The sequence below is a fragment of the Etheostoma cragini genome, chromosome 13 (genome assembly GCF_013103735.1).
Source record: "Etheostoma cragini isolate CJK2018 chromosome 13, CSU_Ecrag_1.0, whole genome shotgun sequence".
In the NCBI taxonomy this organism is placed as follows: domain Eukaryota; kingdom Metazoa; phylum Chordata; class Actinopteri; order Perciformes; family Percidae; genus Etheostoma; species Etheostoma cragini.
The window spans coordinates 23,258,398-23,271,189 of NC_048419.1; the positions used below are offsets into that span (position 1 = coordinate 23,258,398).

The following is a 12,792-nucleotide window of genomic DNA, read 5'->3' on the forward strand; positions in this document are numbered from 1 at the left end:
GGCCTTCAGTAGCAGTCCAAGGCCACCACTAGCAGATCTGTACACTACCACGTATTTACAAACAGAACAGGGCTCGACAGCAGTTTGCAAAAGACGGCTGCCAGTGTGTCTGACCGACAGGTTTTACAGATCGTGTTATGAACAAGACATCCCGTCTCAGGGACACGCCTCAATATTCCTCAGTTTTTGGTTACATTACAAATATTGGTGTCAATCAAAACAAATCAAAGTGAAGGAAACACACTGACGAGCCTTCTCTCTGTGACTGTGTACCAACAGTGAAGCGCTCGGTCTCTGACATCATGTCCCGTCCCAAAACTCGCCTGGACTCCATGAACACGGATCAACATGCACACGACCCAGACGCAAGCGCCAGTTGAAAATCGGAGTGCCAAAATATCTTAAATAACAAAATATATATAATATATACACTTTCATAAAAATAAAAAAAAAGGTCTGATGATGCAACACGAGACACCATCGTACACACGCTGAACAGTTTAAGGGAATGGTACAGAACAGATGGAGGAACTGAATGTCAGGGAGGCAAACATTCATTCAAAGGAAAGTACACATGAGTATATACATACCTGTGTGTGTATGTGTGTGTGTGTAATGGAAGTATGTGGCGATGTGTTCCTGTGTAAATCTACTAAATACTGCTGAGAACAAAGCATGATGGGGGAATGTCGGGACTGTGAGGAGGGGGTTACCCTGCAGGTCTCAGATCACACTGACTGCTGGCTTCATGTGTCCTCCTTGTTGCTGAACCGTCAGGGACTTCACTGGAGGGACAGAGGACGACATCAGTGTTACACCTACATACACACACATTCTAGTAATTACACATGACACACAAGTTGTGATCTGCAAACAAAAATGCAAATTCCGGTTTATTAAAAGGTAAAATATAATCGCCTCCCACCACCTCTAAAGCTCGCCAACCTGTGAAGCGGCTGGTAGGTGGATTTTGTAACCTTTGGACACGGCCAGGCTAGCTGTTCCCCTCCGTTTCCAGTATTTATGCTAAGCTAAGTTAGCTGGCCGCGGCTCTATATTTAGCGTACATGCTAAATGACGTGGTGGTGATCTCCTAATTTAACTCTCAGCAAGAAAGCGAGTACATTACAGTCACTGAGATGACACGTTTATCCAAAGCACCTTCCGTTAAACAAGTGCATTCAACCATGAAGATACCACCCAAAAAACTGCAACAACCACGCGACTATAAGGATTCTTCCCGAAATGTTGAATTACTCAAATAAAGCACTATGTGAACCATTTCAAAGTCTTAAAGTTGGCATCCGCCCGTGTTAAATTTAAGATCATAATGTCTTTATTTATGTTGAACTTATCAAAGTAAAAAACACAAAACAGAATTACCAAAAAAAAATAGCAATAAAAGAATAAAAGTACTAAAACAAAACTTTCAAATGGCAGAACCTGTAAACCGATAAAAACTAGAACCGGATTAAATGAGGGAAGGCAGGCTGATAAACGTAGGTTTTAAACTTCGCTTTACAAAAAGCCACAGACTCAGCCTGCCCCATCGTCTCGGCCGAGGTGTTCCAGAGCCACGGGACTCTTATTTCAGAAGCTCTGTCCCCTTACAGTCTTCAGCCGAGACTCGGGGACAGATGAAAGGCCCCTGCCAGAGGACATTGAAGTGCGAGCAGGGTTGTGCTGGGACAAACGGTCTGAGATTTACTGAGGAGTGAGACAGTTTAGATCCTCTGTCAGTAATCACAATGACAGATACAAATCTTTCTATCTGATAACTAGCTACTAATAACCATGTAACCATATTAAAAAGCCAAGCAAACTGCGTTAAAGCACTGGAGGTAGTCCTGAAAAACACGGGAGTGTCCGTTTAAACCCTTTGATCGGTCTGTTCCATGTCCAGACATCCTCACATCATCACGATTTGTTTTCTGCATGCTGGCAGCTGGTGTTTTAATAACCGTTAAATTATTGATGCAAAACTCTCTGTTCTTACCCCACATGCACATTACATATCCACATTTAAAACAGCTTCTGTGAACAGGATATCTAACTCTGCATTTCCTGACTTGCATCTGCAATGAATTTTCTTTTTCTTTCTCCATGAACTTTTCTCTAGTGTCTCCCTCAGGAAAAACTTCACACTGGAGCTCCACAACTATACAGCTTAAGCAGAGCAACTTGGGTTTTGTAGTTCTTTTTTTACATTGTAAGACAATGACCTCTCATTCATCCAGCCACAATAGTTACCTGTTCACTAGGGCCCTTCTTGTCCCCGTTGACAGCCTTGAGGAGGACAGCTTCCTCGTTCTTTGTGTTGGTCTTCATCTCCACGACGATGTCATCTTTGGTGGTCTTCTCTTTGGTGCTGCTGACAGGAAGGAAGGTCGGCTCATGTGGGATTTGACAGAAACACATGTAACTGCAGAGGGGTTCCTCACATATTCTTCTTTGGTGACATTGGCTAAGATGGTGTTACTGTCTCAGGTGAGTTTCTTAAAGGCGCTCTACGTGTAGTTGGGCGACGGCATTTTGCTTTTGACGTTTGAAGAATTGTTCAACAAACCGAGGCCAGTAGGGCAACCTTTAGCTCCCCCAGTAAGAGCATGCGCCCCATGTAGCGGCCCAGGTTGGAATCAGACCTGCGGCCCTCTCCTGCGTGTCATCCCCTCTTTCTCTTCCCCTTTCCTATTCCTATGTCTATCCACTGTCACTATCGAATAAAGGGAAACCCCCCAAATTTAAAATAATAAATCCCATCCTCTCTCCCTTCCTTCCGTGCACTAACCCCCCCAACCCCCACCCCCAAATCTTTCTTGTTGGTTATTGGCTGGAACTTTTGATGGTGCAGACTGGTACTTTACTAGGCAACATTACTCAGGGGTAAATAGTTTGTCTGGGTCCATTTTCAGCAGTGGATTAATACACAGTTGGTGTTCTAGTATTGATAGCAGTAAGATGGTGTATGTGTTATTGAATATAATAATATATATCATATCATAAACACACACACACACACACACACACACATATAATACTTGTTAGGATCACATTTTGTTGGATCTGGTCTTTGAATTGGATTTGTTGACAATATAAAAGATTCATATCACCACACTTATCCTTTAAGAAAGGGTTGTCTTGTTCTGTGGACATCATGGGCAGATAGAGAAGAGAAGGTACTCACATCTCCTGTTTCCCGGAGCGTCCACAGGGGATCTTCCCCTTCTTATGCAGGAAGTAGAGAACGCTGCCGAGGACGGCGAGCAGCAGCAGACACAGTATGATCACCACGATGATCACCCCGCTGCCCTCAGCTACACACACACACACACACACACACACACACACACACACACACACACACACACACACACACAGAGACCGAGAGAGACAGAGAAAGAGAGAGAGACAGAGAGAGACCGCTCACATGTTAGAGTCAGTCCATCTGCCAATAGGACTTATTTGCTGCTTTGACAGTAGTGGTGTTTAAAGAAATTGGCAGGAACAAAAGAAGTTTATTTTAACAGTGAAGGTTTCTGTTCATCAGCCTCCACACAAACCAATCACTTTTCTGGGCCAAATTATGAGGGGAAACACTGCATTATGGATATTTCAAAGGGGCACTTATTTATTATATAGATAAAGGTCAGTTTACTAAACTACTCTGATAACAGTTGCAACAGTTGTAGAAGTAATCTCTGGTGGAGCTTTGGCAAGTCTGGGAAAATGACCTAAGTCAAAAGGAAACAGAAAAAGCTGTGTTTAAAGCTGGCTGGGTGAAGTTTCAAAGACTTGGGATGTTTAGGGGCATTTAGCAGACATGAAAGGTCCAACAAAAAGAAGCTACAGGTTCCATTATAGGAAGTGTAGGATCCAGTGCTAAAAGTCAGCCTCTGTTTTTTTAATCTGTCCCTGGCAAGTCCCCCAACTTCTACCTTCAATTTACATTATTTTAACTATTTGGGATTTAAAATGGCTTATTTAAAAACATCCATTTCTTCATGCATATGAAATAATTAGCTGTGCGTGAAATTATGTCGATAATATTTCTGTCATTAAAGTAGCAGAACTGCAGAAAAATGTCATTTATTTTGCGCAGCATCTGTGACCTATTCCTTATTAACTGACTTTAGATTACTTTATCCATTCAGAATGAAAAGAGCTTTTCTTCCTCTTATTCTTTGAAAAAAAAAAGAAGCAGCAACTTTAACTTTAGTCTGCTTGTTCAGCATTTTTATCCAACCTACTACAAAAGGAATTCTAATTTCTAACATCACGTAAATATAAACTTTTACCATACTAACATTGTATTTTATGTGGTTCATCCCTTCCGATATAATGTCTATTTTATTATAGCTTAGTTGCAGTGTTGTGTCCTACAAAATATTTAGCCAACTATTTAGCCGTTTTCTGCCAGTTTACTGTCTGTTTCTTAACAAAGGAGTGTGTCAGTGAAGATTACGACGCTTTGCTTTTTTCCCACAGGCGTGTTATCTCAGACCTAACATTGTCATTGTCAGCTTTAAGCCTAAGTATCCCGATCAGCCTTTTGAATATGCTGAATTCACAAAATCTGAGAAACGGCATCATTCATTTTATGGTTAAGTGTCATAAAGCAGTGATGTAATTCATTCTTAAAGTAGATCGTCCACAGCGTAAGTGTGTGTAGGAAGCTTCTGCTACGAGGGACTGTGCAAGCTGTCCCTAAAACTTCAGTAAAGAATTAGGGGAGCGACCGAATATTTATTTCCTGGGAGTAAAACAGCACTCTACTCGAGACATATTTGACAGTGTTGTTTTTAATGGTTGTGGTTGAAATGTTCTTTATTTGCCTGTTATATTCCCCACAGGACAGTGAAAGTTTTAATGGCATGAAATGACTGCCCAGATAAAGACAGAGAATTGCCCCATAATAATGCCCCTCTCCATACTTCACTGCAATTTCGCTTGGTATGTAAAAAGCCACTATAAAACACTAGACTGTTTGGAAAAAGTCCGTAAAAAGTTAGACACGTAACTTATTTTTGTTTAACAAAATTCCGGGATATACATATAATATGTTACCGCTGCAGAGCGTTTGGTCTAAGGATCATGTATCAAGTGTTGGCCTGGTTGCATTTTCTTGTGTTCAGATTTTTCTCTCTGTATTAAACAGAATATTTAATATGCCCACAGGCAATCCCAAAGATCTGCCAGCAAACTGAAGACAGTCCTGGTATTGAGTCCCTGTATGAAAATCATAAATAATGTATACAGTCCTCCTACCCTTTCATTGTCACGGACAGATCTTAAGTCTGAAGAAGAAAATGAGCAAAAGGGAAAGCGGCGTCTTAAACAAGAAGCAACTGGAGAGCAACAATCTTACCAGGAGAGAAGGGAGCAGCTGAAGTCACTCTGGGAACTGTGAACAAGTAAAACAACATTTACAGAGGGCCCCCAAACACACACACACACACACACACTTAATTTGATTGCAGCAGCTTCAGTAATTACAAACAATCCCACATTTGTCTGGAGGTGTCAAGGGAACAGAGCTGACTGTATGTGTAACAGGGTTTTTAAGAATGTCTTATGTAAATGGTTCTTATGGCTTCATTCAGATTCACCGCACTGCTGGTGGGTGAGAGGGGGTGGTGAACTAAAAAGTGACAATCTTCTCCCTCACAGGCTGCATCACTGATGGATTTTTACAGCTGGAGTCTTAATAAATGGCCCTGATGAACACAAAGGACGCTCGTTTCTGCTGCATATTTTATAAAATCGGACAGTTTATAACCAAATATTAAGACATTAACATAAAAGGAGTTTTCCAAAACGAGCACTGCTAGATTTGATGCATTAGATGCTAATGCTTCACATTTAAGATGCTTTCAAAGCCTGAATCTGGTTCCCTCTCCATCCTATCAATCCACAGCACTCATACAGATGTCCCCGTGCACATGAGGAAGAAGCTCTTACTGGCTTTGATGCTGAAAGCCTTGACCTCAGTGCCCAGGTCGTTGGAAGCGTTGCACAGAGCGCTGGTGTCCGAGGTGACTCTGACCGACACCACGCTGTGGATAATGTGCTCGTTTGCCTTGTTCACCACCTCGTGCCAGTTCTGTAGAGACAGACACACACACACACACCATCAGTGAGCATTAACTATTCAACAACTACACAAAGCATACTCCCAAAATACTGCTGATCCTCACAACTAGCAAAACTACAAAGGCTGTAATCTCAGATGTCATGGGTGAAAGTGAACGAGCTGCTATTACTGCGGGGACACCTCCCTAGTCAACCTGCAACACCACACAGTGTGGAAAGGATTTTGTACCTTTCCTGGCTGATATTGCACTTTCACTGTTTTACATCTTTCAAATTGGAGTATTTTATGCTAAAGATCCTACCCGGTCTGGTTGATATCTTGTGGTTGGATTTTATTTACTTTTATTATTTGTTTCTTTATTGCAAAGAACTTTGAAACTATGTTTTGATATTTATAATAAGCATCAGGAGTCCAGGTTCATTTTTGGTTATTTTTGTGGGTATAACTTTTTTTCAGCACAATCTCAGCTACAAATGTGACTTAACGGGTTTCATGCTTCTTGCGTTCCGCGGGCCTGGGCCTTGCCGCAAACCGTCTTCTGGTCATTCAAACTGATTGCGGAAAAGTGGTCAGAGCATCGGTCAGAGCGGCTCAAAGAACGGACTTCTCTTCTGTAGCCAACCATTGCATAGCGGTGTATCCGTTGATACAAAATCTTGTAGGATCGAGACTCGGTGCTCAGACCCTCTGCAGACCCTTAGTACAAGGTTGCCAAGACCGCGCTGCATCATATCGCCATCCAGACCGCACTTAACACAAAAGCCTGAAACACGTTAACATTTTGTGAATTTAAAGTATAAAGCTGCCAAGAACCCAAAATACAACAGAACTGACACCTCTAATATACAAATCTCTAGTGAAAATCACTCAAAATATAAAGCTGTAAAAATCGTTTCAGTGTCTATGCATGCACAAATATAGCAAAAACATGTGAGAAATAAAACTATTACATTAACAGTACACAAGCCAAAGATCCATGCTTTCAGTGTCAATGTAAAGGATTTTGTTCAACTCACTACAAAAAAAACAGGGTCTGATGTACATAGGCCAACAATTAGTACATTACTGTCTAATTGTCAATTGTTGCGAAATCACGGTTTCTCTGTTTAATCGAAAAGTAATTACTAACACTAGCTACGATACTGAGGGGTTTGACTGTTGATGGTAATTGTTGATTTTGTTTGGACTAGATTAGCTTTAGCTCAACGGTCCAACTAATAATCCCTAACATAATTAGAATTACTCATGCCCCATTGCACAGTTGCATGCACATCTTCACCTACACCGCATCATATCTGTTTACGCTCTTTTGCACTATTCCATCTGCCCTGGCATGCTCAACTGTTATTCTTCCCACAGTTGTCATACCATTTTTGCACATCACCTGATCTACCTTACTAAGTAGACCACAATTTGCACTGTATATTGACTCTTCAATACATTTATTTTAACTTTTACCTAACTTTGCGACGGCTTGTTATGCCCACTCAATCTGTATTTTATGTAGCCTATTGTATTTTGTATTGTTGTACTGTATTGAATGTGAAACTGTATGTTGTATTGCACGTTTATGCTTTAAACTTGGCCAGGTCACCATTACAAATGAGAATCTGTTCCTACCGTCCTACCTTGATAAATAAAGGTTAAATAAAAAAAAATTAAAATGTGGCACTTGGTGGGGTCCGACAAGGGCAATACAGTTAGACAAAATGTTTTAGAGGCGTGGTTTACTTCATAGGCTGCGTACCTGTGTTATTACATTACCTGGATCACATAACAGTAATATAACCAAAAGATGTATCCTGGAATTCATAATGTGTTTAAAAATAATAATTAACAACAATAATTTGACTGAAAGAGACAATTATAGTGTTTATCACAGTTATTTCTGAGACAATTTATTGTACAGTCAAATTTGGAATTGTTACAGCTCTAGCTGTACATCAACATGAATGTGATGAATTGCACCAACAGTAATTACCACCGATCTTATGTGAATATAAGTCAGTGCTGCGAGCAAGAAAGGGTACCTGGCTGCCCATGATGGTCCAGGAGAGGCTGGGCAGCGGATGGCCCTGAACCTCACAGCTCAGGTTCACCATCCTGCCTGTTGCCTCCTCCAGCTGCACCTCCTGCTCAACTCCCACCAGCTGGGGACCACCTACACACACACACACACACACACACACACACACACACACACACACACACACACACACACACACACACACACACACACACACACACACACACACACACACACACACACACACACACACACACACACACACACACACACACACACACACACAGTTTAATTATATAGTCCAATTTTAGTTCTTGACTTGATACATTCACAATTCATGTCCATATAGCTAATATTTAATAAAAAAGGTTATTTGTAACTGTTATTTGGTTGTGTGTGTTTGTAGCACGTTTGCTGAACGCTACGCATCTGTTGTCATGTTAACAAAGTTGTTTTCTTAATTTGCTTGTGTTTTGTCTATTTGCATGTGTTTTTTTGAGTTGCAGGGTGTTTGCCCCTGTCGGCCCCCGTATTTCCTTGGCCCCACAAGTAAAGGTAAGTTGGTGGAGGGGTGTAGGGGATGACGGACCTTGGACGATGATGTGGACGGAGCCGCTGGCGTGCAGGGCTGGCAGGGAGGGAACGGTCACCTCACAAATATACTCTCCTGTTGTTTCATAGGTGGCGTCCCTCAGATGCAATGTGTTCCCCTTACCCACCTGCTTTCCATTCTACACACACACAACCACACACACACACACACACACACACACACACACACACACACACACACACAATATAGATAATGGTCAGTATATCAGTTAGTGGTGTGGCTTAATGTCAGGAGGTGCTGCATAATATCTCAAATAATGTTGGATGGATTTCCAGGACATTTTGCACAGACATTCATATTCACCAGAGGATCAATTGTTAGAACTTTAGTGATATCCTGAATTTTCATCAGCTGAAAATTTGGAAGGGGCCAATTCTTTGGTTGATGTCCAAATGCGTACAAAACTAATCCCATTAGCCTCAGCTGTCTATTGTGTTTACTGCTAATTAGTAAATACTAGCATGCAGATATTCTACACCAAGATTGTAAACATTACAAGAGATGAACATCAGTGTGTTAGTGTTATTATTGTGAGCAGATGAACATGCCAACGTCAGCATTTAGCTCAAAGAATCACTGTGTCTAGTACAGACTCACAGAAGTGTCTCTAAATTAATTTAGTAAAGTCTGTAGCTGATGATACTGCTGCTGTTCCAGTTTAAATCTAATTTAGGCCCTACATGTATATGGTCGTTTTGAAAAGCTAAGACATTTCCCTTTGTTTGTGCCCTTGGTTCACACGCAAACGAAGAAGAAAAGACTCCGGCCCGAGTGGAGATTTCTGAAATCTTCGTTTGCATGTAAACTGAGACAAACGAAGGTTTAGGCAGCCGAGGAAGTGAGGAAGAGAAAAGAGAAGTTATTTGTTGTCGTCATTGCTATTTTCGGGATTCTGATTGGCTAAAGTGGGCTTGAGCTTCTTTTTACACTGCCACCTATAGGTTTGACGAGCTCTTGGCAGCATTGGTACGTGTAAACTCTTTTCTGAAAACTGAGCTGTGCACCATGTTATTTTTGAAACGGGAGAGGTTGAAATGTCCGTTTATGAAAATAGCCGGTCATGTGTAAACATAGTCCTAGTCTACTGTGTACGTACCTTGTACCAGACAGTGGATGTTTTCAGGGAGGACAGAGCGTTGCAGGTTGCAGTCAGATCTTCTCCTTTCAGCATGACCTCAGAGTCTTTAGGGACGACCACAGCTGCGTCCAAGTCTGAACACAACAAAACCAGACCCATGAAACACATGAAATTAAAGATTAACGTTACTTTCTTTTTGAGATTGAGATAAGGTGATCAAAATATCAATCTTATGTCTATGATTTAAATACAGCGCTGGGGTCAGGGTGTGGTAAGAATAGCTTAGCATACAAACTGGAGGCATGGGGAAACTGCTAGCCTGGCTCTGCCCAAAGTGAAAAACTTTGCCTACCAACTAACACACAGTACATATCCTTTGTTGTTTCTGTCTCTAAGTTGTTTTAAATATATGTATATTGTTATAAGTGTGTGTTTGTATATATCATCGTTCCTTACAGTTCACAGTGAGCTGCATTTCTCCTTTGACCTCAGAGTCCAGTGGACGACACTGGTAGATGCCGCTGTCTTTCCGTGTTACCGGGGACAGCATCAACACGTTGCCGTGGTTGCTCTCCAAGTCCACATCCAGCTCCTGCAACAAATACTCTCATTTGTAATCTAAATTCATCATGGGAATATAACAGCGTAAACTAAGGTAAGTGCTTTGTATCTTGTATCAGAAATTACCATCTCCTTTGTTACAGTGAGAGAGGGGGGGGGGGGGGGGTAGTTGCAGACTTTAGCATAACATTGAAAAGATGACTTGTTGTTTTCTTTGGTAGAAAGAGTTTGTAAGTGGAAAACAGGTGATGAATTAAACCTGCCAAAATTGCATGCAATTGGTGCGTCATGTAATCTTTGGAGCCCTTCAGGGAGTGATTTAACTTTCTGAAAATGCGGCTTTGGTTAACAGTTCAAAATTAGAGTTTGTCAAAACATACATGAATTCATCACTTTTAACTTTGCTAATAAAAAGCTGACAACATCGTATAGTTTATTTCCTAAGGTTGATCCCAGACTGTAGTAACATTTTAAATCCTAAATGTTTCACTTCATATCCAAAACTAGTTACTTTAAATTTAAAATAAATGAACACAAAATGTCTGTTACATTGTTCACTGCAGTGAAGAACTGTGATTGTGAAGAACTATGGTGAGATGATTTTAGAATCTTATTGACATAAACAACTTACAGTTAATGTAATAAACATTTTCTTTGATTTTTAAATCCAGATTTAAGGCTCAATCTTAAACCCAGCCCAAAACAGCATTGGGGCTCATTTCAGACCAACAAAGTTGCCATGCACTTCAGTCTATGCGCTGTAGATCTAGCGGAGTCATTGCGTCTCTAGACCTCTCCTTTACTCACTCATTTTTGTGAGTGAGTAAAATATCGTAACAGAATGGTGGCCAAAAGTATTAAAATAAGATTGTGGAAAAAAACTAAATTGTTAGTTCTTTTTTCTTCAATCTTATTTTGTTACAATATTTTACTCAATTTGTCTTTTTAATAGCAAAAATTAAGCTTTTTACCTTCTAAGTCATGATTACAACAACTGCTAACCAAATGCCAGTGACTGTCAAGTTAGAAAAAGTTAAAAACGGCGGTCAGCTGAGTTTTTGTGTTGTCCACACATACAATGGATGAGTCTCTAACATGGGAATCAGTCCTACCCATTTGCCCCGTCAGCATGGCCTCCGGTCTCAGACCCCTGCCTGGATCTGCAGGGTCAGAGCTCACAGAGCCCTCACAGACCTTGCACACTCATGTCTACATGGGGGCCCTGTGAGCTCTACATATCAAAAACATTCCCTGCATGTCTCTTGCATGTCACCCATTCTCTCTTGGGGACTTTTAGGGTGAGAAAATGCCTCCTATTCTTACTTGTTCTCGGTTGAAAATGAAGACTGGCGGGGGGTTGCCATCACCCTGGCAACGCAGTTCCACAGTATCCCCCTCTTTAACCAAGCCCTGGGGCGACTCCTTCCACAGCTCCACCATGGTGGTGGGGTCTGGACACACACACACACACACACACACACACACACACACACACACACACACACACAATTAGGCAGGCTTATTCAGCGAGCTGTTAAAGTCACTTACAAGGCCATTTCCATAAAGCTGACAGGACAGACTGTTTGGCTTTGCCTGCCACAATATCAATAAACTGTTTCAAATTGTTTAGACAAGCAATGTGTCTGTGAAAATGCATTACTTTTTACTTTAAAAAAATCAAGTACTTCGCCTTTATCCAGGCGAAGTACTTCTCATGACATCTAAACTGAACACCATGTGTAAAACTGGTAGAATGCCCCTTTAAGAGAATAACTGTTGTAAGCCTGACCCATAACTGAGAAGCACAAAAAATCAACCGACACAGGGAGTTTTGCTTAACTATTGCGTCTGTTCATATCAAACGTCTGAGATGATAAAAAAGTTATTTATTGACATGACAGAAGTATAAAAAGGGGTCAGCATTAACTCACAGTGAACAGTGATGTTGATGCTGTTGGACTCTACTGTCCTGATGGCTCCCGGGACAAAGAAGCTGACCTCACAGGAGAAATGGGCATCCTTGTCCTCCTTCACCACCTTGTAGTTCAGTGTGCTCTGGACGGAGACCCCGGAGACATTGGACTTCCGGGTCACCAGGATCAAAACGTTGACATCTGGAGTATGGAAAAGACAATATTGCTATGTAACAATGGACAACAGCCAATACTGATGGCAGATTAAAAGCATTTTTTACACTTAAGTACCCAAATACGCAATTAGATTAAAGTGTCTTCTCCTGTGCGGACCCTCAGTGCTGGAACCGGTTACAGAACTTGATTTGGAGACATTTGGAGAGCAGTTACTCAAATGTCAACTAAGTGTTGAGGGTCCTATTCTTGATCTACTGTAAGTAAGTAAGTAAGTAAGCTTTATTTATATAGCACCTTTCACAGACAAAGAGGGTCACAAAGTGCTTTACAGTA

General features: G+C 41.2%; 1 protein-coding gene across 2 annotated transcripts in view; it reads right to left on the reverse strand.

Annotated features, from left to right (window-relative positions):
- Window positions 1-289: 289 nt before the first annotated feature.
- mcama (melanoma cell adhesion molecule a) overlaps window positions 290-12,792 on the reverse strand; it is a 43,155-nt gene continuing 30,652 nt past the window's right edge. Inside the window, exons 6-16 of one of the 2 annotated variants that reach the window (XM_034889948.1) lie at window positions 12,301-12,483; window positions 11,693-11,820; window positions 10,265-10,400; window positions 9,827-9,942; window positions 8,707-8,848; window positions 8,122-8,252; window positions 5,959-6,100; window positions 5,366-5,401; window positions 3,185-3,314; window positions 2,251-2,368; window positions 290-785 (exon numbers count right to left, since the gene is read on the reverse strand). In XM_034889948.1, coding sequence (XP_034745839.1) covers window positions 783-785; window positions 2,251-2,368; window positions 3,185-3,314; window positions 5,366-5,401; window positions 5,959-6,100; window positions 8,122-8,252; window positions 8,707-8,848; window positions 9,827-9,942; window positions 10,265-10,400; window positions 11,693-11,820; window positions 12,301-12,483 — 1,265 coding nt within the window. In that variant the 3' untranslated portion in view covers window positions 290-782. Of the gene's footprint in view, window positions 786-2,250; window positions 2,372-3,184; window positions 3,315-5,365; window positions 5,402-5,958; window positions 6,101-8,121; window positions 8,253-8,706; window positions 8,849-9,826; window positions 9,943-10,264; window positions 10,401-11,692; window positions 11,821-12,300; window positions 12,484-12,792 lie in introns of both variants that reach the window. The other variant, XM_034889947.1, reaches the window with a different exon arrangement.